This window comes from Pocillopora verrucosa, chromosome 14 (genome assembly GCF_036669915.1).
Source record: "Pocillopora verrucosa isolate sample1 chromosome 14, ASM3666991v2, whole genome shotgun sequence".
Lineage (NCBI taxonomy): Eukaryota > Metazoa > Cnidaria > Anthozoa > Scleractinia > Pocilloporidae > Pocillopora > Pocillopora verrucosa.
In genome coordinates this window covers 16,055,478-16,080,455 of record NC_089325.1, presented here as the reverse complement: position 1 = coordinate 16,080,455, position 24,978 = coordinate 16,055,478, and the positions used below count along the sequence as shown (strand labels likewise).

Here is a 24,978-nt window from a genome sequence, read left to right as displayed (position 1 = left end):
CATCGAGCAACTCACAGATAAAGACGATAACCAGCCGCTATGAGGCCGCGTTCCTTGCGAAGACCGGACACGAAAGAGCAACGGAAATCGAGCCTAAGCAGCCACCCGTCTGGCCAGAAGGTTTCATCACGTTCGACATGATCTGAGTTATCAGGACATATTACTCATGATGCTAACATCATACCTTTTGACACTTTAAGTCTCCGGTTTTTAGATATCATGCTTTATATAGAAATGAATTTGAACTTGTTTTGTGTTCCTTTATTAAAAATAATCATGCAGCACAATCTTAAACTAGGATAATTTCCAGCATAATTTGGCAAAAAATCGAGCAATACTTGTAGTTTAATATACTACTTTTACTAGCACAATCTGTAAGGGACTGCCTGTAACTAGCACAAGCCTTCATTGCATTGCACCCCCTATTCAGTTCTACAGCCCACGATCGGGAAAGTTACGTGTTACAAAAGTACAAATGTGCCGGATCGGCGGCGGTGCTTGGTTAAATCAGTTAAGATGTGCTTTACTCAATGGTTTAACATGTAATACGAGCAGATATTTTGGGAGTTACGTGGCATTTTTCAGAGGCCGGAAGGCCCTCAAAAACGAAAAAAAAGAAGTTTGTATCGGATCGTTCAGTTCGTTCATTTTTTTCCTCGGTATTTTTGCCTTGTTCTGTGGTGTAATAACGTGGCATGTTTTGCACTTTTTCATGAATGACAAAGCGGTAGAATAATAATTTTATTCATTGTACGGGACAAATGAAATAAAACCTAACAGTAAACTAAACTAAACATATGTAGACCCGAAACAAAATGAAGACTCTTGTCCTCTTTTTGTGCTTGGTAATTCATTGTCCTGACTTGATGGTGTACGGAATACTTCTTTCTGGCCAGCATAGGGTCAGCATAGAGCCAGCATAGGGCCAGCATAGGGCCAGTATAAGACCAGCACTGAGACTAACACATGATGCGTCAGGTAAAGTTCCTTTCAGTCTTTTTGCCTATCGAACTTACATTTCCATAACAACAAGTTTTATGTTTAATACGTTACGCTTCAATAAAATTTCTTTTGATAAAAAGAATTCAAAGATGGCGAATCCCTTTCAATTGCAAATTACTGCCAGAAAAGTGGGTTTGTAAGGATTACTCAACAAGACAATATTAATTGATGAAAATGGTTTCAGAGCCTAGCGAATTACTAATTAATCAATATTACCGATAGAGATTAAATTACATTTGCCAGAGTCTTTTTATGGACCTACGTTTTAACTTAAGCAATATATATGCCTGCTGCTAAAGTCCCTCAGGCGTTGTTATGAATTATTTAGCAGCACCTCTTTATTTACAGCAATTATGAAGGCAGTATTTCAAATCAGTGCTAAACTAATAACTGATTGCACAACTTAATTTTCCGGGCAAACTGTTTTCTCCGGCTGTTTGCCTTCTTAAAATTCGATTCTTTCAAAGCGAAGTCCACCCATGTATACCGAGTGAACTTTCGAGTCACCACACCATCCAGACAAATGAATGGAACTTTTATGCAAAAAAGCATGGTTTTTCATCCGTAAAAGTGGAATTTTAATAAAGCCAAATAAACACTCTTTAGAATTCCTTCTACGGTTGACAAGTTAGGAATTTGAATAAATCTCTAAGTTTTGTTTAAAGCCCTGCAATTGTTTGTCTTGTCTTAATGAATTTTCGTAATAAATCGCATTTACTATGTTAGTGGCATAAGAAAATATGCTTTGGAGAGATAATATTTTGCACGAAACTATCAAAAGCTATACTTGATGACTTCATTGACGAATTTTGTCAGACATTTCTGTGACGAAAAACGACTCAAACTGTGTGTTAGGCTCTTTGTCGTTAATTGTTGATTGTATATCAATCCGCTTACGCCCATAGTATCAACAAAGTGCTCAAAAGATAATTTCTCCTATAATCTCACTACATTTAATGAGAAACGGTTAATGAGAAGGAAATGAAACTTGCAATAAGCTAAGAGACAATATTCTGACCAAAAGAGGAACTCTCAGAACACGACATAAATGAAGTATTGAATAAGAAGTTAGGAGATTTATTTCTTTACCATTTGTATGGGTATTGCGACAGAATAATTAGTAAGGAATGAAAACTTGAAGAGGTGTCCACAAATCAATTCAGGACATTAGCAGCTGGGTGATTCATTGTAGGCATTACTCGATTACCTCGTCTCCGACTGCACTGACTAAGATGTCTTGGGTTGGTTTTCTTATGGTCCTGTGCATCACAGTCAGTTTCGTCTCAGATTCCATGGCCGCGGCGAATATGCAAAATTGGAAGTACAACGGCAAGCGTATGATGTTAAAAGACCGATTACAGAATCGTCGAGAAAAAGAGGTGAGGTGTTTATATTGAGTGAATTGATGAGATATAATTGAAATGGAGACCATTTAAGTAGTTTTTTAACCTTGGTAGAAATTGAATTCACCCGAAGGTCGAATGTCTAAGGATTTTGCAAATTTTTTCTAACCCTAAGCAAGTTCAAACAATTTCTTAATTTTAAAACCTGGTAAAGATTGCATCTCTCTCAGTCTGCGATATGCAAATATCCGGTTTGTCTATTAAAATGAATATGCTAAAAAAAGTTTATCTATTGACATTTTTGATGTTAATAACTTTTCTTTCCTTAAACTTCCGCTTTGAAGCTGTTGACGGTCCTAACTTTCTAGTTTGTACCTCCGCCTATCGTCTGATAAGTCTTTAGAGGCTGTCGTTAACACGTCCCTGATAAATGCATGCTAAGTATGACAACCAAAGAAAATGTCAATGTTTAGGTCTTCGCACCAGGCTACTAACCATTGTTTAGATAATTCTCAGTGGTATAATTAAGAGGATTTTAAAAGTTTTATTAGCTATTTCACTCTGCATGGAGTTTGCGCTTTTCATTCGAATTCCCATACTTGCTGCAACGAAGATAATTTTAACGGCGATGAAAATAACCGCGATTTAAAGAACTTTTATGACAACATGCCATTAATTTTCTTCTGAGTAAACAACTAATAGTTTGCATTCCAGTGCAGCAGAATTTCATAATAGATGACTAGGTTCTTTATTTATTTGCAATATTTAAATCATCGGAAGGGTATGAACTGCAATCCCTCTGAAGTGTATTCTCTCGGATTTCTTTATTTAGATTTCAATGTGCGTTATTTTTGCGTCAGTCTATTCAGGATAAGATTGGCTTCGTGAGGTTACGCACTCCTCCAATTATCATCTTCCTGCTGTGTAAAGCAAATACCGGTATTAGTTTTGTACGAGACAGCGTCCTCAGGACTGAAAAGCTGTCAAAATCTGATAAACGTAAACTATCAGGGAACCAAGTTTTAGCGTGACACTCATAGCTAAGCCTGAACCAACGTTTTTATAATGACCCCGTTAAGATGACACAAATCGATTTCCAGGCTCTTTTTTACACCAATCGCTCTGACGAAGGGCTAAAGCTCGGAACGTCAGCCTTTAAACTCTTTACGGTGGCCAATTTACGTTTACAACTCAGTTGTTAACACTAAATTATCTTTTTCAACCGGGTGTCTATTTAAAGCCTCTTATACCTACGTGCGCCTAATTACATGCAACAGAAGACTGACCCTTGCGGCTCTGTTCATTAAGAGCCATCAGAATTAACGCCAGATTTAATTTTTCCGCATAAACGCCTGGTGTGCTTGTATTCATACTCTCCCCACCCATCCCTAGTTGCTCAATGGAATCCTGATGAGGAGGCAGGCGAATAGTTTTGAAAATTTTGTCACCAGGGTCATGCGTGAAGGGAAAGGAGGATCAGTAGCGCGTGGCCTGGGCTCCGAATGCGAATTTAAAGATATCATAATTGGATTGGAATAGAAAAGCTCGTGAGTAAAGCAATTCTCAGCGGAGCATGTTGTGTCACTTTTTTATATTCTATTTTCCAACTTGCTTTGTCTAATCTTCCCATTTAAAATAGTTTGGACAAGATTCTCTTTTCAGAAAATATAATCAAACCTGGGTAACGCCTTTCAACTTAAGAAAATTTCTCTATCATGTCTATTGTTACCTTGCAGTTTCCAATGAGGAACAAGCTTAGTGAACGAGAACTGTCTCGACTTCGTCCCGGACCACAGGCACCCCAACGTGAGAGAGCATTTAAACGTTTCATGGCTCATAAAGACGCCAAGGTTAACGCAGAACTCCATTAACCACCGCTGGAGTAGACGTTGACTGCATTGCTTGTGAAAGAATCTTTAGGAATAGAATTAGCTAAAAAACGTCTGTAGCATGATCCGTGTAATTTTATTGTCTTACAACTGTTTAGAGTTTCTTTTCAAATGTGGTTGTAGAAGCAAGAGCTTGAGACAACAACGTAAATAAAGTGATAATAAACTACTTTGTCTGACAATTCTTCAGTGAGCCACTTTTGATTGATCTTATGACAGTTTTGAATAACGATTTTTTCCGCTTTCGTTATCATAAGGGAAAAATTAATGCGACTAACAAAAACCCAACCAAAAATGATACCATTCGTAACCCTCATATTGGACCACAGAAGATCCCAGATTAAAAAAATGGTATGAGGCCACAAAACAAACCTTCAATAAGTTGGAACGGACATGATACTCGATTAAAATTGCTCCCAAAGTGTGATTGAACATTACTACCTTAGAATATAGACCAGAAATGATACACAATCGAAAATTATCCCAACGTGTTATGGACCATAGATACTTAAGAAAATAGACCAGAAATGATACCCGATCAAAAATGATCCTTACGCGTAATGCATGGCCCATAAATTCTCAAAAGATTAGAGTGCAATGATCCTAGACCAATGAATCCCTGTGAATGGACCTCAAATGATCCCAACTGGTAGTGGAACAGCTATGATCCCACAATGTGACCAGAAATTATCCAAACCGAATTAAAAATGATTTCAACGTGTTGTGGGCCACAAATGCTCCCGAAATTTGATCAGTAGGAAATGAAATGAGCGGGGCTCTTTCCTTTAAAATCTCAATCAATAAGTACATCAGAATAAAGCTACTAAATTGAATTTCTAATTCATAAAACTTCTGGCAATTCGTTTTCGGTGCGGGTGCTTAGCTTTTGAACTTGAAGGTGAACCAGCTTTTTGTGTCATTGGTTTATAATCAATTTTCCAACTTGTATAGTCTCATCTTTCCTTTAAGAGAGTTTGAGCAAGATCCTCTTTTCAGAAGAAATAATTTAGCCTGGCTACCACTTTTTCAACTTCAAGAAAATTTCTCCATCGAGGAACAAGCTTAGTGAACGAGAGCTGTCTCAACGTAAGAGGGCATTTAAACGTTTCATGGCTCATAAAGACGCAAAGTTTAAGGCGGAACTCCATTAGCCACCGCTGGAGTAGACGTTTAGTGTGTTGCAAGCGAAAGAACCTTGGGGAATAGAATTAGCTAGAAAACGTCTGCAGCCTGATCAGTGTAATTTTATTGTCTTACACCTGTTTAGTAGTCGTGGGAGCAAGAGCTCGAGACAACAATGTTGATAAAGTTGTAATAAACCACTTTGGTTAAAAATTCTTTAGTGAGTCACTTTTGATTGATCTATTGCGACAGTGTTGAATAACGATTTTTTCCCGCTCTTGTCACAATAAGGTGATAATTAATGAGACTATCAAAAACCCAACCACAAATGATCCCATTGGTGGACAAAAAGAAACCCCCATATTGAATCAGAAATGATCCCAGATTAAAAAATGATATCATTGTGTGATGGGCTACAAAACAAACATTCAATGAGTTGGAACGGACAAGATACTCGATCAAGTTGATCCCTACGTGTGATTGAACATAACTGCCTAAGAATATAGACCAGAAATGATACACAATCGAAAAATTATCCCAACGTGTTATGAACCATAAATTCTTGGCAAATTCGACCAGAGTTGATACCCGATTAAGGAAAAAGATTGATTCCAAATTGTGAGGGAACAATAAATACTTAAGAAAATAGACTAGAAATGATACCCGATCAAAAATGATCCTTACGCGTAGTGCATGGCCCATAAATTCTCAGAAGATTAGAGTGCAATGATCCTAGACCAATAATGTTCCCTGTGAATGGACCACAAATGATCCCAACTGGTAGTGGAACAGCTATGATCCCACAATGTGACCAGAAATTATCCAGACCGAATTAAAAATGATTTCAACGTACTGTGGGCCACAAATGCTCCCGAAATTTGATCAGTAGGAAAAGAAATGAGTGGGACTCTTTACTTTGAATCTCACTCAACGAGTACATCAGAATGAAGCTACTAAATCGGATTTCTGATACATAAAGCTTAACTTCTAGCAATTCGTTTTCGGTGCGGGTGCTTCGCTTTTGACCTTGAGCGTGTTCCATGCGTCGGTGTTCGTACTTAGGTGACGAGATGGCGGTGAGGATCATCGTTGCCCTTATTCTGCAGAGTGGCTGTTTTTTCAGGAAGTTGGAAATCTGGCAAGGAAGCACAAATCAAGTAAGTTTGCATAATCAATTGACTTTTCGTGCTTTCTTCAATTTATAAACCTACGCTTTTCCGCTGGATTTTGAATCAACACAAAATTGGTTGAAATTTTCGAGCGTTCGCAAAGGGTTCAAATAGGACGGAGATGGCTCGACAAGCAAGCTATAAATAATATTACTCTTAGGAAAAATAACTTCATGTCCTTTTTAAGGACACTCAAATGAAATTATGAGTGTCTTACTGAGATAATTTGAATTTTGTTTTCTTTCTCAATTATTATAAAGGGTATAGTACTAGTGTACGTGATGCAAGGCGGGCGTTTTCAGTGAAACCATCGGTTATAGAAATATAAATAGAAAAAAGTAATTATGCAGGAACATTTACTCTAGAGAAGATTGAACAGTTCAGGAAGCCTTGGAAATTAACCTTTGTATGCTTTTAAGAACGCCCACGGTGGTTGGGAAACGAAAACTAGCAGGGTCCCATTTTAAACTTTTAGCAAGCAAGTTGAATTGTTCAAATAGAACCCTAAAATACTACGCACTGAAAGGAAATCGGCTTTAATCGATAACTCTATGATAAATTCATTATTGCAAGATGATGTTAGGCGTAGCTGACACATAGTCAATTCAATTACGTCTCTGTATGTCATTAAATGTCCACACTGTACACTGAAAATAAATAAAGCTGACATTTCATGCAAATGAGTGGAAATTGGACCAGCATTGATCGTTTTTGAAATAGGGTCAAGAAGAGACTCAACAAAAGCGCTGAGATGAAAACACTTACACTCTTTACTTGCATTTGATGAAAAAAGCAAAGATACGAATGAAATCAATTAGGGTGAAGACTGATTGGGAGAAAAGTGGAAGAGAAAAAGGTTTTCAGCTACAACATACATCAAAAGCGAGTTCAATAAAATTCTCCTCCCACGCTAACTTGATTTCTGTAAGAGTGCTTCAGACATTGTTAAAATGTCATTATGGTAGGACCTATAGGTAAACAAACTGGTGCAATTTCAATTTTTTTACCTGTTGACTTTCATTTAAATTTTTTCTCACGCTCAGTTTCCTTTGTGTGATTCATTTGCTAGAATGCATCCCAAATAACGAATCCTCAATCCAAAAATTACTGCTTATTGATGTTTGTCGATGCCATCCGTTTGCTTCTTGGGTAAGTTACCAAAAGTAAATTGTTACTTTTAAACAATAGTATTCTACCGAATATGACTATAGATAGAAACTCATTCAGCGGGAGAAAATATTTTACTGTGATGAACTTTTTCTTCAATCGTACAACAACAAAACCAATTGATTATGCAGCGTGAATCCAAATTCTATTCAGTTGTTGTAAACATTTGACTACAAATGCCACTATTTTGAATTTTTCTAAGCAGGTTGGCCTCACAGACTATACCGCCCATTTCATGGTTAAACTCGAACCGAATCAATTCGAATGGAGACACGAACTAAATAAAAACGTGAAAGCCAATAACTAGATCATTAGCTGCATGTCTACTTCCCCGCTATTTTAGTGGAATTTTTGGACGTCATGTCATGCATGTGCAGCCAGGTTGCCCAGCAATATTCAAAATCGCTGCGTCCGTAGTCGGATTTTTGGTGCGGTTTTTTTAAACTACAACATAAAATAAGAAAGCAAAAACAAAAACTAAAACAACCTAAAAACACAGTATTTAGCAAAGCTTTTCTAGAGTAAAAGGTGGCGATACAAATATATTTGGTTTTAGTTTCTTCATAGCAACTGCTAGTTATTGGATGATAAATACCTCACAACGATAGTGTCAGAGCTCACAAGGCGCGCATCCTCCAAAGGCTTGAAATACCTTGAAGAAAAATCACAACCCACCGGGTTATGTAAATTTTTTTATTGTGTCACAATACGGTGAATATTGATTTTAAATTTTGCTGTGTTTAGGCTGCGGTTTCAGTGAAGGTTTAATCGCTAAGTACTAAAGCTTTCGTAATTCTGCAGTGAAGCGTTCTGCCATGGAATGGAACTCAAAACTCAATGGTCCTCTAAACATTTGATTATTAAAAGGTCAAATTTCATATTCGATTACTCTGCCATACTTTGCTCGATCAAACTAATTCAAGATAGGCCTCAGCGGTTTATTGTGTGAGTAAAAGAGCTCTGTGAGATTTTTTTAAAAATAACATTAACTAAGTATGCGGCAGAGCAGTTAAAAATATGGTAAGCAAATGGTAATCTATGATGTGTCGCGACGACGTATGTTTTGCCTTAAAGGTTTCTTCGAAAAAGATTCAAGTGTTAGTCAAAGAACTTAGTTTGAGATTTTTGTTCATGAAATTAGTTGTGAACATTCAGTAAGATGCGAAACGGCCTATCATAAGAAAGATAACCAAATTGTTCGTTAAGATCCGTCTTTGCCGAATAATTTCCTTTGAAGATACATTCACCCTAGATAAGAACCTCCCTGCTAAATAATTTACAATTTCTGTTCTAACAAGGCAAATTTGATTTTAATTGGGCTAGGTACACAATTGAGTTCAGAGCCTCAGACAAGGTCTCAAAAATTCACAATAGGAGAGAGAAAAAATTTGAATTTGGTATACATCTATCAAAGACATCTGTTAACTCATCAATCATTGATGTCTAAAAACCGACAAAAAGTCGACTTCACAAAGTGAATTTCTCCTGGAAAACGCCTAATGAAAGCAATTTGTAGGTTACCACGACCAGTAACTGTTCATAAGTATTGTTTTAAAAGACTATGTTTGAATTAATTTGCAGAATTCTTTAAATTTAAAGCGAAATGGCTTTATGGCTTAAACAAGGTGATGTTGTCTTTCCAAGCGACTCAAGATTGCTATCAAGAAGTCTTATTCAGACTTTTTTTATTTGGCTGACCTGGTTAAATATTTTTTTCTCAAACTGGTTTTAAAAGTTGTGTTTTATTTCAGTACATGTTATCGGTAATTACGTAAATTCAAATAACTCTATAATATCAAAAGAAATTTATTTACGCCTGAAACCTGTCAAAGAAATTAATTGGAAACTGAAACGAGATTCGAGTTAAAAACATTAATTTGTTTGCATGCAAGGAAGTTTGATCTGAATAATTTTACATGTACAATTCATCCAGCGGATGCTGTTTTTGAGTTTCAGACATCTTTAACCAACAAGTGAATGAATTTGAGATATTTAACATCGACTCGCGTAACATCTCCGATTTCACAGTGAATCCCGGGCAAGAGCTCTTTTATTGAATAAAATTTGAAGTTGAACAATCAATTATTGACAGCTTAAATTATTGTGCAAGTGAAAAAAGTGAGATTCTGGCTATAAGTTCTGAAAACTAGTTGCTTACCTCTTTTGCTTTGACGACGGACCAACGCTCGAAACGTCAGCTTTGAAAACTCCCCACGGTGGCCAATTTATATCACAAACCTAGTTGATGAAACCAAATTACTTCCAACAAAGTACCCTCGGATGCCTCACCACAAGAAAGACACACCAATTTTTCGTTAAGATCTGTTTCGAAGCTATGTGCTTTAAATTTCCCCTAAAAAAAAATCTTCACTAAGATAGACATGAGTCTTTATATCATCGACTTTTTCTTCTTCTTCATGAAATAAAAAGAGACTATTTTAGACTGTGCCGCAAAGGATTTCAAGAGAAGCGAACGATAAAAGAGTTACTGCATAATTCAAAGCCGCTAAGTCACGTTAAGTCGTTAATTCAATCCTTTTAGACTTTTTTTTGATCATTTTAATCCTTTACTAGAGAGAATTGCAAGGGAGCTTTGTAAACGTATAGAAGACTACAGCTTATCTAATAAAATTCATTACTACTGATAAATCCTTAAGGTTATGGAAAGTAAAATTTGAATACATACATTTGAGAAACGAGAGAAAATCGTAACACCGAGAGTTTTTCAAGTCACTTATCAAAGTACGTGCCCTGTCCAAGAGGCCTTCATGCCACGGACAGGACGTGAGTGGAAAAAAAACCATCGAGAACTCTACTTCCAGTTTTGATTAAAATTTTATGTCATTTAAATTGATGTCGTCGTTATGTATTTTGAGCGTGTCTCCTACAGGATTGTAAGAGATTGGATAACATAAGTGACTGGTTTGCAGTCTCACAGGAAGAAATAATTTTGCAAAGGTAAGAATTTTCAAGAAGGATTTTAATCTCAAGAAAAATAGGCCTCATTGCATATCTACTTGTGAGCCACTCAACGCGTGGATAACCCGGCAAATCTTGTCCGATTCTTCCACAAAAATATCTCAGCAATGATTGGTGACATAAGCAGAGGAAGATCAGGTGGATTGAGAACAATTGATACCCTAAATTACATTACCCATATAACGATAATTTCTTTAGGCCGTAGCAATTTTTGTTGTCAGAATTGCCAACCGCTTAAAAGTGAATTGAAATACGTTCACTGATGCGCTTAGTATTCTTGTAAGTAAACATTTATACGATTTTGGACGAAGGTGAATTTAAAGAGAAAATTTGGCCACGCCTCATAAAATTGTTCTTGAGTGGTTTTTTAGAACATTTCACCTTAGGGAATGATGCGCATTAAATCGAGAGCGAGCTCGGAAATCACTTTAGAAGAATCAAAGATTTTAAACCCGAAGGTCTGAAAAATGCAAAATCGGGCCAAATGATAAGATTAAGTGGAAGTGGGTGAAAGCTTTTTAAACTTGACTGTATGTCAAATAGAGGTTCAAAAGCCTCAATATTTTATGAGAAGGAGTTTAAGGAAATCTGATAGAATATTTTTTAATGAAGTTTAGCATGTTCTTGATGCCAAGAGAAACTGATCGATATCAACTACCGTGAGCTGATGCTTGATCATATGAAGTCCTTATGTGGCGTCGAGGTCTTTCCCAATTGTTTAGCTGTGAAATAGGAGAGTACTCGTCATGTAAGGCAGATGCTTGTGACCCAAAAAAGTTCTGCATGAGCTAAGGAAATCTATGGAGGAGAAGAACGTTAGAATCAGTAATGATTACTTGTCCGAATAGATATAATTGGAGAAAGGTAAAGAGGAGATTATCATATAATAATAACAAGAAACAAAAGACCCAAATCAGAAAATGTTGCTTTAAAGACACCGTACGCACTCGTGTATTTATGGCTAAAATTAGTCCACTTGGGTTCTTAGTGATCGTTTTATATGAATACGAAGTGAAGAGAAGAAATTACGAGGGTCGAGAAAGACGGAAGAAACCTGGGCGTGCAAGAAAGAAAGTATCTTCATTGATTTGTTTTTGAAGTTCACAATGACACTCCTTGCGTATAAAGTGCCTTCTAGGCGATAAAAGATCATAGGCAAGGCTTTGTGTTCTAACACACTTAAGATACTAGTAAATCGATTTGAAAAACTGGAGTGATCATTGGTTCTGTAACTCTTTGTACATAATCTTAAATCTCTTATCTGTTTATTTGTATTTTTGCCTCGTCAAAGTTGAAAATGAATTAATTTTCCTTTTCGTGTTGCTGACTTGGTGTACCCAAGCTTCGTGTCAACCTGTTTTATGGGAACTAGGACAGAAGTTTGCGTGTTCTCCTTTCCAATATATTGAGCCTGTGAGAGGAGTTCGATAATAGATACGTGAGAAATTTAACAGACGTCTCTCCCTTTCGTGCGGTGAGATGCGGAGGAGAAGCTGTTACTGTTGATGGTTTTAATGAGAAGACTCTCTTTGAGAACATTCATCTTCTTGTCAATTGGCCCGAAGATTTTGCATGAATTATTAAAAAGGAAAAGACACTTTAAGTACTGCCAAAAATTAATTAAATTTTAAATCCACAATGTGCTTTGAAATTAAAACTTTTGGTTATCTTCCAAATGTATTCAATTACCAAAACGAACTTGCGAATTTCTATTTGCAATAATTGTAAACAATGTTCTTTACAATCACACAGCAATTTCGATTTTTTATTGTTCGATATTTCTTAAAAAGTTGTTTTGGCCCGAATAAATGAATTAGCGTTTGTATTTTTTTTCATTTGGGATATGACCGTCTCACATGCAAGATCACATATGGCCCATACTGGCTGTCTTTAGATATTGAGCCTATTTGACATTTGACTGTTTGACAAAAGTAATATCACATCCAAAGTATTATTACTTACGACCATGGTTCCGTTTATACAGGTAGTCAAGAGAGTCCTATACAAGATGTCAACTTTGAGCCACTGCCTTCAATCATTTTAATTCCACAATCAGACGTTTTACTGTTTCAGAGGAAAGAGAGGAAATCTGCGAGGGAAACATTTACATAGTTTAGGCGATAGATGTGCGACATGGTCAACATAGCTTTTACCTGGAAGGAAGTGGAGGATGCAAATTCGAGAGGAGATTTGATCCTAAGCATCAGATTACTTGTTACAAGCGATGAAATTTGAAAATCAATTAAATCTTTCTCGGACATGATCGTTTGAGTTTTCAACTACTTTGAAGTTTTAATGCTGTAGAAAACTCTTCGGATTCAGCATGTTTGACAATTATAGTACGAGTAACCAGACTGGTGATGATATGGGCAATGATGGATGCACGCAACACGTAACTACAAAGGCCGAGAACGTTGGGAAGCTATCAGCCTACGTCATCGTATTTGCAATTTCACTCTTTGGGAATATTCTCATTTTGAATGTAATCTGCAAAAGCAAGAATATGCACAGAAACACCAACCTTTTGATTCTGAATATGGCCATCTCGGATCTAGTCATACCAGTTTTTGTGATCCCTAGAAGAGTTATACAAATCGCTCTGGAATTACCCTCAGCCAAATGGATCCTCTCTGGAGTAACTGGAGAAATAACTTGCAAGCTGCAGACGTTCATGCAGGATTTTTCCGGTCTGGTCTCAACCCTTACACTGGTTCTAATATCCCTAGAAAGACTAGTGGCCGTCGCATTTCCACTCCGCGCCAAAATGGTCACATACAGGTTACGGGTGAATATGATAATTTTGTCTTGGGTGGTTAGCGCAGCCATCCATGCTCCATACTTCTACATCTTCAAACTATTTGAATTTAACTCTGAAGTGTACTGCATTGCAACCTGGGAGCCTGCTTTTGAAGAGCCCTCGACTGGGCAATTCTACATCACCTTTCTTTGTATTTCGGTGATTTTAATTCCGTTTAGTCTTTTAGCTGGCATATACACAGTTATAGTGTCGATTCTGATCAGGCAAAGGAACCACTTGCGAGACGCAGTTCGTGGAGGAATTATACGCGACAAAATGAACAGAAATGTACTGAAAATGGCTGTGACAATTGTTGTGATATTTGCCATTTGTTGGGCTCCTCTCAATATCAATCTGCTTCTTGTAACATTTTTCAGGAAATCTCAAAATGCGTGGTGCACTCCTCCTGCTTTTGCATTCACTGCCGAGTTCCTTGTGATCGCCAACGCCGCTATCAATCCGTTTGTATATTTTGGCTTCGTGGAAAATTATCGACGCAATCTTAAAAGAGTTCTCACCAAGTCTATCTTACGTACGAACGTTAGGAAAACTGGAAAGAGGCTAAGTGTTCGTCGCGAAACATTTGAACTGACATCTATAACTTGCGATAGAGTGCCCAGCTCTGAGAACGTGGTCTCAGGAATTCGGATGATCTCGTCAAAGAGACTAGACTCAACAAGACGCAGGAGCGAAGTAACAATGGCGGAGAACCTGTAACTTAATGAACACTGATTCATCAGTACTCCTTGTAATTTGATATTTGAATTAAGAGTTTGTTTGCATATCGCTAATCTGGAATAGGCTCTGGAATTATTGTTATTAGAAAGATTGTTTAGGTTAGCCTATGGCTGGAACGTGAAGAATTAGGTGATAAATCAAAGGGAAGTAGAAATTGTGATAGGAAAACTACTTTACTAAGAGAGACCTCGTATCGCTCTAGAAAGAGTTTAGTCGATGGGTTGCTTGTCAATAAATTTTATTGCATTATGAAAGACCTGTCAACATTTACTGATGCATCCTTCGCAGTTGACAACATTCAGTCATTTCTATATCTTTTATGTAAGAGATGCATCTAAAATCGAGCTGATATAACTGAGTTTAGCGCATCCTTGACGCCGACCATCATCGGTTTAGGAACTTAAACCAAAATAAATAAATATATTATGCTTCTATTTAACATTATCGATATGATACGTGTTTTATATAGAAAAAGACCTAACAACGTGCATGTACCATTGTGAAATATCATTTCCAAGGTTCTAGTGAAGCGAAATTTTCTGATTTTATGCCTCGAACTAACGAGAAATAGCTAAAAAGGATAAAAATAATGATAGTAAATAAGAAAATAACAAATTTAGTTGTTGCCCTCGGATGAAATTGATTTCAATGGACTGTAAATCTAACAAGCAGCTTCTTTCCGTCTTGTAAAATAACAACAATAGAAATAAAATGGGTTGATAGCTAAAAAAAAGTTGGCTGTTTTCCATTTCACACTTTCAACAACTTTTCCCATGGGGGTTCCAACTTGGGTTTAACCAGGCGGGTTCGGGATGAAAATGTTCATTTCGGTGGGATAACGAGATGGAATGAAAAATAGCGATAATACATTTAGCTTTTTTAAAAACTGCTTTTTATGGAGGTGGGGGACTCCAGGTAAGTGGGGTAACACGCTTAACCGTGGTCAAAAAATAGCCCGCTTTTGTATAGAATCCCAGTATTCCCAGGTGAAGTCTCAAGAGGTTGTTGGAGCGCTTTCAAATGTAACATGAACCCAACCTCAGCTATAGATAATAAATTTCGGATATAACGCGCGCTGTCATTGGTTGAAAGAGCGCGCTCTGTCAAAGTAAAAGTTTAGGATATTTATCTTATACATCCACAGTCAAAGATTTTAGATCATAAGATTTGTTTAGTTTTTCCAAGTATCATGTGTTTCATGTGTTGTGACCATCTAGGTGACCCAAATTTGCAAGTAACCGATCAGAAGAAATGTCTGCTCTCCTGATATCTCATGATATTACTTGACTGACCTGGTATCACCGTTTGAAGTAAAGTAGCAAAACATTGCAAGAAACTGAAAAAGGTTTACCAAAATGAATCTTTCAATCTAACATTTGCTGGCGTTTTTTGACATTTGTTCTCTTACATAAAGGAGAGTTCTATGCTGTAAGAGGAGATAAAGAGAAACATTTTACCGTAATATTTCAAAAACTATGATAAACGTTCTTACGACACAAGAAAACAGATATATGTTATTTCGACCGCTAAGCAGTGGTTTGAGGTCCTATGGTCTACCAATTTCGAATAAAATAAGTTATGGCAGTTATAGGTCTGAAATCTAAATGCCATGATATAAAAGGAAATAGAGGAAACACGTACTGCTTGTTAAATAAATAATAACAAAGAACTAACAATGGCGTGCATTGTGCTCCAACTAACAAGAAAATATACTCTATCTGGTTTGCTTTATCGGCTGTCTCACCAGAGTGTGGCAAAGAAAAACTTTTCGAAGTCCCGCTCAGAAAATCAATCTAAGACCATCGGATTTCGCGCTCCAGTGCTCTTCCATTGAGCTACAAATATTAGTTATTCCGACTAAGATTAAACTGAAAGACATAATTTTCTTTGATAAATTCTTTTTTAATGAAAGATGCTTGTTAAATTGCTTTATCTCTTAGCTCGCATAATTATCAGATTAATTATTGTCACGAATATTCATCTCGTTTAAAGGTTAACTTAGTATACGTTATTATTGTGGACTTGCATTTTCCTTTATACACTTTTTTCCTTCACAAAATAGTTAAAGCTTCAATGAAGAGTACTATATCATTTCAGGTCCAAAGTAATAACCATCAGAGCTATTCTAACAGCCTAAATGGCTAATTGTATTTTTTTACAACGAGGTTCATTTTGCACTTAACTAAGAACGCAAAACCCCTTTGAGTCTTTAATTTTTACAAAAATTGGTGGGTGCCTCGTTCGTGTTTGATAGGAATATCCATGAGCGCAATTCTCAGAGGTAATATAAACCAGCTTGCATAACAAATAAGCGCCAAGATTCAGTTTAATCAAGCCATGTGCATCACACAACAATTCAAGGGAACTTCAGTGTTGGTACCATATTCTATACAGGAATATGTCTCATTATAACGGTTCCCTGAAGAGAGGTTTTACCACTATGAATATTTCAATCTAATATTTGCTAGCGTTGCTTGACATACGTTCTGTACCATAAAAGGAGAGCTCTGTGCTATAAAAGGGGAGCTCTGTGCTATAAAAGGAGCAAAGAGAAACATTTTACCGCAATATGTAAAGACTATGATTAACATTCTTACAACATAAGCAAACAAATATATGTTATTTCGACCGCTAAGCAGTGGTTTGAGGTCCTATGGTCTACCAATTTCGAATAAAATAAGTTATGGCAGTTATAGGTCTGAAATCTAAATGCCATGATATAAAAGAAAAGAGAGGAAACGCGTACTCTTTGTTAAATAAATAATAACAAAAAACCGACAATGCCGTGCATTGTGCTCTAACTAACAAGAAAACATGCACTATCAAACATAAGACCATCGGATTTCGCGCTGCAACGCCTTACTATTGAGCTACAAATATTAGTTATTGAATCATTCCGACTAAGATTAAACTGAAAGACATAATTTTTTTTGATAAATTTCTTTTTTGTTGAAAGATGCTTATTAAAAAGCACTCTCTCTTAGCTCGCATAATTATCAGATTAATTGTTATCACGAACATTTATTTCGTTTAAAGGTTAACTAAACATATGTTATCATTGTGGACTTGCATTTTCCTTTATACATTTTTTTCCTCCACGGATAAAAATTGAAAATGGTTTTGGCTCTTAATCGAAAAGTGTGGGTTGTTTACTTTGCTACAAACCTGAAAGACGACCTCAAATTAAAGCTTCAATTAAGCGTAAGATATCATTTCAGGTCCAAAGTGATAACCGTCAGCGTTATTCTAACAGTCTGAATGACTAATTGTTTTGTAAAAGCGAGGTTCATTTTGCACTTAACTAAGAGCGCAGATCCATTTAAGACTTAAATTTTTACAAAAATTAGTAGGTGCCTCGTTCGTTTTAGACAGGCATATCCCCTGGGCACAATTCTCTGAGGTAACATTAACCAGCTTGCATAACACAACTTGTTGGTACTACATTCTATGCGGTAGTTTGTCTAATTATAACGGTTCTCTGTCCTTTTAAATAACGGAAAGATATGTAAGTCCAAATAATCACTTTCTTAAGCTAGATCATGGTCTTTAATAATTTTTCCTCGTCAACGGGATATATTTCCCGCAGTCGTTTAGATAGTGTCAAAATTTTCATAACAAAGGTCCGGAAATGTTAAAACGATGCAAATTTGCATTTTTTGCATCATACCCCGGCACAAGCTCCACCTGCTAGCTTTTTTTAAACGTTTCATGGAGCCGTAGCTTCTCTTATCTGGTGGAAACTCCAGAGAGTTATACTATGTTTGACATTTATAATGCAAGCAACCAGACTGTTGGTCTGATGACCAATTTTGAGTGCCCACCACACAAAGTCACTACGGCCGAGAAAGCCGGCAAGCTGACTGCGTACGTCATTGTTTTTGTGATGTCCTTCATGGGAAATAATCTCATCATTTACATCCTTTTTAAAAGCAAGAATCTGAAACGAAACATCAACCTTTTGGTTCTGAATATGGCCATCTCAGACTTGTTCACGTCAGTATTTATGATTCCTAGAAGAGTTGTACAAATCGCTCTGGAATTACCCTCAGCCAAATGGATTCTCTCTGGAGTAACAGGAGAAATAACTTGCAAGCTGCAGACGTTCATGCAGGATTTTTCCGTTGTGGTCTCAACTCTTACACTGGTTTTAATATCCCTAGAAAGACTAGTGGCTGTCGCATTTCCCCTCCGCGCCAAAATGGTCACATACAGGTTACGGGTGAATATGATAATTTTGTCTTGGGTGGTTAGCGCAGCCATCCATGCTCCATACTTCTACATCTTCAAACTATTTGTATTTAACTCTGAAGTGTACTGCCTTGCATCCTGGGAGCCTGCTTTTGAAGAGCCCTCGACTGGGCAATTCTACATCACCTTTCTTTGTATTTCGGTGATTTTAATTCCGTTTAGTCTTTTAGCTGGCATATACACAGTTATAGTGTCGATTCTGATCAGGCAAAGGAACCACTTGCGAGACGCAGTTCGTGGAGGAATTATACGAGACAAAATGAACAGAAATGTACTGAAAATGGCTGTGACAATTGTTGTGATATTTGCCATTTGTTGGGCTCCTCTCAATATCAATCTGCTTCTTGTAACATTTTTCAGGAAATCTCAAAACGCGTGGTGCACTCCTCCTGCTTTTGCATTCACTGCCGAGTTCCTTGTGATCGCCAACGCCGCTATCAATCCGTTTGTATATTTTGGCTTCGTGGAAAATTATCGACGCAATCTTAAGAGAGTTCTCACCAAGTCTATCTTACGTACGAACGTTAGGAAAACTGGAAAGAGGCTAAGTGTTCGTCGCGAAACATTTGAACTGACATCTATAACTTGCGATAGAGTGCCCAGCTCTGAGAACGTGGTCTCAGGAATTCGGATTATCTCGTCAAAGAGACTAGACTCAACAAGACGCAGGAGCGAAGTAACAATGGCGGAGAACCTGTAACTTAATGAACACTGATTCAACAGTACTCCGTGTGATTTGATATTTGAATTAAGAGTTTGTCTGCATATCGCTAATCTGGAATAGGCTCTGGAATTATTGTTATTAGAAAGATTGTAACTCTGAAGTGTACTGCATTGCATCCTGGGAGCCTGCTTTTGAAGAGCCCTCGACTGGGAAATTCTATATCACCTTTCTTTGTATTTCGGTGATTTTAATTCCGTTTAGTCTTTTAGCTGGCATATACACAGTTACAGTGTTAGTTTTGCTAAGGCAAAAGAATATTATAAGGGGCCAAGTTCGCAGAGGAATTTCCCGCGATAAAATGCACAAAAATGTGTTGAGAATGGCGGTGACGATTGTTGTAATATTTGCTGTTTGTTGGGCTCCACTCAATATTAATCTGCTTCTTTTGACATTTTCCGGGGAATCTCAAAATGCGTGGTGCGCCTCATCTGCTTTTGCATTCACTGCTGAGTTCCTTGTGATCGCCAACACCGCTTTGAATCCGTTTATATATTTTTGCTTCTTGGGAATTTATCGCCGTAGTCTGTGCAATGCCATATCTGGTTTATTCATCCAGTCCAGAGTTCGGAAGGCAATTGTTAGATTCATCCCAAAACGTCGTGAAGCATTTGAGCTGACATCTATTCCCAGGAATGAAGCCGGATTAGTTCAAGTGGTCTCCTCTACGAAATTACACACCGTTTGTGAAAGCAAAGATAGAGTAGTGGAAAGCGAGAAACACCAAGCAACATAGAAGTTTTGACTAGGGCTACTGCTCCAAGTAATGTAAAATGTTGTCTTTAAAAGAAAAAAAAACCCTCAGAGATAGAATTGCGCAAGAAATTTGTATGTAACCAAGCTCAACCACTGTGCTTTGTGCGCCGTTGTTATTTATTATCCGGGAATTGATACTTTTTCTCACAAACCCACGGAACGGCAAAGATAACAACCAATGACTTCTACCCTTACTGCACAGTCTACTGTCCACCGTTAACATAGACCTGTTTATCATCACGGATATCTTGTGTGGCTCTGGTTCTTCATTTTTCACACATTTGACAATGATCACAAACAATGTAATTGACACTTTTAATCGTTTTCTATATCAAGTTCATTAGGTTTCAGTTAAGTTCAGTTCAGTTCTTACACGCGTTTGCTAACCAGTTTTATAGAAGTTACACCGAATGATCAATTCAACGGGAAACCGGCGACAGAAGTAAGTTTCAATTAGTTTAGCTTGTACTGTCGGTTTATTATCCACTTTTATAATCGGTCTTGTAAATACTCGAATGTTTCATAATTACATTGCATAATTGTATGTTTCAGATCGAATAATTCCTTCAAATAAACTTGTTGATTATACGATTGATGGTTTCCTGGTGTTTTTGTGTCAATTATCCAACGATCCAAACGCACTAAATAATAAATACTGCCAGCACGGCTAAGCTTACGGATGACTTCAGCACGCCGTCGTACAAAGTGTGAAAGAAAGTGCGAGATTTTAAACCACCACAAAATGGGTTAAGTCTAGAACTGAACAATGTGCATATAAGTCTCGGCCTTAGAAAATTCGAATTTCCTTTACAAACTGCGAAAAACTGCGTCTCATTTAAATTCTCCATTTTTATAATCGCAAATTATCCATATAAGTGCGCGTGTGAAATCATTTGACCGGTGCTTTATCTCGCTTTAATCAACTCGCACGAGTTTCGAGTAACACTTTTTAAGAGAAAGATGTGAACTGTTTTTATCTCGGTACGAGTGGTCAAAATAGTTTGTCAACATCAAGACGAGTATTTGCAACAGAATTGGAAACTAAGCAATTAAACATGTTAGTATTGAACTAAATGGTAATTTTAAAATTGTCTTTTTAACAATTTTTTAGTTAGTTTTTATCTAATTGTTTAAGGAATACTATTCCAGAAATATGTACCGATAATTGATGGGTAAAATCTTATGTTTGTGCAATATGATGGTATTAATTGTGGATTTAGGCATACACTGCAAGTGCTATTATGATCATCTAGCTCAGATATAAGTGAAATATTTAGGCTGAAAAATTGTCGTTATTAAGATATTCATAAAAAAAACTGAGTAAACATGTAGCAAGTTTAACAAAATCGGGAAGTTTCAAGAAACCTAGAGACACGTAATGTGGATTGATTGAGCCATTAAAGGCACATGATAAATAATTTTACTAACTTTGCACCTTAACTTGATAACTTTAGATAGAGGATCACTATAATTATCAACCCACAGTGTACAGCCATATTTAAGATAAGGATAAATAAGAGAAAATAAACACTTAGATAATTGTTGCAGTTGATAAGCAATGCTTTAATTTTGTCAAAACGTCTAGATCTTTGTTAATTTTGCCACAGGTGTAATCAATGGGGTCATGCCAAGTAAGATGGAAGTTGATATAAACAGTAAGGTACTTGATGCCTGAAGCCTACTATAAACAAACATTTGCTACAGTTAACGGTGGATACAAATTACAATTTTCCATTTGACTGGGGATAAAATTGAGATACTGAGTTTAGTAAGGTTTACGGTTAATTTTTTACTGCTCAACCATTTGTAGACAGCAGGTAGATGGTGTAACGATAAGTTTAAGTTAAAAAAAGCCAGCAGTCAAACGTTCAAAGACCGCGAAATCGCTGACTATACCCCGAATCCGCTTATTGTTATATAACCTTTAGTCGCGCGCTCATTGTGATAAGTTCAATCGCACATGCTTATTTTCGCCGCTTGTATATAGAGCTCGGTAATTTATGCCTGCATACTTCTAACGATATTTTGTCACAGATGGTTGTTTATATCAGTTAATAAAACATCCAGATTGCTTTCAGAGGCCATTAATATTATGTCATCTAAATATAATCTTGTTGAAAAGTAAGCAGTAGACTTGATGAAGTCATTAATACAAATAAGAAATAAGAGAGGTGCTAATAATGAATGTTGAGGTACACCAGAAGAGTTAAGGTTAAATCTTAGGTAACATTATTGATATGCACTTGCATATGACATGCATATTGCATATTGATATGCACTTGCACCAAAACCAGCTTATTTCTCTTTCTTGTAATCCATAATAATTAAGCTTGTCTAATAAAATGAGGTGTTAACAATATCGAAAACTTTACTTAAGTCTAAGAAACTAAAGGCACCATAGTTTCCCTGACGAAGAAAAGTATCAAGTTCTTCAGTAATATCAAGTAAACAGTTGCATGTTGAATTTTTTGGTCGAAAGCCGTATTGACATAGAGAAAGCAAGTTGCCATTGATTAAATGTTTTTTTCAAGAACTTTGCTAATCGTGGAAAGCATTCAAAGCATTGATATCCCTTCAAGGAGGAACACAAATACAATTTTTAGACTATGCCAGGCTCCCAATTATTAGAGAACAGCGAAAAAGTGGGTGCGCTAAAAACGGCGAGCAGTCACACATGCTCGCTTGTCCGTTTTTCCGCGTCCACTTTCAGCTCGTCACGACCGACTAGAAGAAGCCCTGATAGGCAAATTAATAACGATCTTCCACGACACGCGCCTTGAATTATTAGAGGAAACAAAGAGGGAAACTTAAAAAAAAACACCAAAAAACTGTGATCAGATAAACGTTCATTGTGCTCTTACAACACACACAAAAAAATACGTTATTTGGATTTAGCAGTATTTTGAGGTCCAAGGGTTTACCTTTTTCGAATACAATAAGTTGTAACAGGTGTTGGACTGAAACTTGAACATAGTGGGACTAAAGAAAAGATAGAAAAAAAATATGCTGTTTGCTTTTCGTAATACTAAAAAAACCATGATGGTGTGCATTGTGTTCTAACACACGAGAATACATGTATTATTTGCTTTACTTTATCAGCTTTACTTTATCAGAAAAAAACATCCAAATCCTGCTCGGAAAGTCAAACCCAAACATCAGAATATCAGATTTCGTGCTCCAAAGTTCTGTTATGAAGCCACAAAAAACTAGCTATGGAATTATTCTGGCTTAGATCAGATTGAAAGACAGGATTTTCATTGATGCACTTTCTTTTTGTTGAAAGATCTTCACTAAAAATAAAAAGCAATCTCTACGAACTGGTACGATTATCAGTTTTATCAGAATCCCGATCATTCAAAGGCGTAGTATGCATATGCATATGCATATATATTATCACTATGGACATGTATTGCTCCTTAGACGTTTTCTTCATTCACGGTTAGAAATTGAAAACAGTTTCGACCATTTTTAATCGATCAGCGTAGGTTGTTTACCTTGCAACAAAGCTGATTCCACCTAAAAATTCTTTCCTTAGCGGCTCCACGTGAAGCCCTCGTACAACGCTTAGCGTTGTGCCTGCGGCACGCTGCACCTAAGTTCGGCACTCTAGCATTCGCTTTTAATCATATTCTACCAGTGTTTCCTGAGGCACACGAGTGGAATTTTCAAGTTGCGCTCGCAATCGCGCCGACACATTACCTTATCCCTCCCCTTTCCAGTTACTTAATGGCTATACTTGTGCCGCATTCCAGTTGGCCGCGGATGTTAATAGTAGCGCCTTGTACGGACGTACGGTCGAATACCAAACCAAATTTTCCGGCTTGATGGTTACTACCATTTCTTATAAATATGCTGCGCGCCCTTTGCGCGCTGTGAGTTCCCTGATATGTTTGGAGAGAGCAGCTAAAATAGTGCGTGAACATCGAGCAGGCCCAACGGCGACATTGATCTCCTTTCAATGATAACCTATATTTTCAGATCGTGCTGCTTTTTAATTTGCTAACCTGAAAAAGTGAATTAACCTTGCCATTATCTATCTAATTAATAACATTTACTATCTACAGTCTTTCCTGTGACTCTCCATTCAAATTGCAGATACGAGCAGGCACAACGACGACATCGATCTCCTTTCAATGATAACCCATATTTTCAGATCGTGCTGCTTTTTAATTATGCTAACCTGAAAAAGTGAATTAACCTTGCCATTATCTATCCAATTAATAACGTTTACTATCTACAGTCTTTCCCATGACTCTCCATTCAAATGCAGATACGTTTTTGCTTCAGCTTCAATTCATCTTTACTAGCTGAAGATAATTTTTTTTTGACGCCTTTAGAGATCTTGTTTGTTTATTTGTAATGGCGTGGTAATCCACGAGTTGGTTTCAACAAAAGTAAAGAACTTTGATGATATATAACTCTGTTATCTCCATTTATCTCTAGCCAAATTTTTCCTATATCGACGAAAACTTATCGCTTTATAGCATGTGTAGGATTTGGGGGTGGAAGGAATTGGGAACAGTCGCTTTTCCGATATGCGCGGGCAACAAGGTCGTGATCCGAAGCCAAAGCAAACTTTTGAAGACTTCAAAGTGAAGTAGAATTTTTAGCCACTTGCACCAAGAAATATCAATAAAAATTAATGCAGATATAAGCTCATTGAGCAGCGTGACAAGGCCGTCAAACACTTGCTTAACCATGGCACATTACTAGAAAGTCTTAGAAGAAAGAGAAAGAGATTCTGGACATTGACGACTTAATAGTTACCTTTAGCAGTTAGGACGGCAACGCCAAGGAAGCAAATGAGTACATATTTTTAGTTGAAAATTTCGCAAATGACTGAATGCGTTTACCATCTCTTACCGCGCCACAAGTTAACCTCAGCCTAGCGTATGAGAGCGGCGTTGAGCTCCAAATGGAAACTTAAATAATCTACTGTCGGGGTTTCCTTTCTCGGACCACGTGAATTTTGATGATTTCACGTTGTTATTTTGCAGAGGACGACTAAGAAATGTTTTAAAACGCATATGCTGAGCTATTGTTCTGC

General features: G+C 37.0%; 2 protein-coding genes across 7 annotated transcripts; both read left to right on the top strand.

Annotated features, from left to right (window-relative positions):
• The first annotated feature begins 1,991 nt into the window (after positions 1-1,991).
• Positions 1,992-14,910, top strand: LOC131797176 (QRFP-like peptide receptor). Of its 6 annotated transcripts, XM_066161345.1 has the most exons (4): positions 5,213-6,513; positions 7,595-7,674; positions 10,631-10,650; positions 12,656-14,910. In XM_066161345.1, the coding sequence occupies exon 4, from the start codon at positions 12,995-12,997 to the stop codon at positions 14,183-14,185; it is 1,191 nt and encodes a 396-aa protein (XP_066017442.1). In that variant the 5' UTR covers positions 5,213-6,513; positions 7,595-7,674; positions 10,631-10,650; positions 12,656-12,994; the 3' UTR covers positions 14,186-14,910. The 6 variants fall into 6 exon arrangements, 5 of the variants coding, with proteins under 5 accessions (XP_066017441.1, XP_066017442.1, XP_066017443.1 ...); XM_066161344.1 differs by lacking the exons at positions 5,213-6,513; positions 7,595-7,674 and adding an exon at positions 2,002-2,381; XM_066161346.1 differs by lacking the exon at positions 7,595-7,674.
• A 3,021-nt stretch (positions 14,911-17,931) lies between these two features.
• On the top strand, positions 17,932-19,235 carry LOC131797213 (QRFP-like peptide receptor). The gene has a single exon (XM_059114840.2). The coding sequence runs from the start codon at positions 17,964-17,966 to the stop codon at positions 19,152-19,154; it is 1,191 nt and encodes a 396-aa protein (XP_058970823.2). The 5' UTR covers positions 17,932-17,963; the 3' UTR covers positions 19,155-19,235.
• The last annotated feature ends 5,743 nt before the right edge of the window (positions 19,236-24,978 follow it).

Coding starts and splice junctions, on each gene's coding strand:
- LOC131797176 (XM_066161344.1), top strand. CDS start 12,995: ATGTTTGACAATTATAGTACGAGTAACCAGACTGGTGATGATATGGGC.
- LOC131797213 (XM_059114840.2), top strand. CDS start 17,964: ATGTTTGACATTTATAATGCAAGCAACCAGACTGTTGGTCTGATGACC.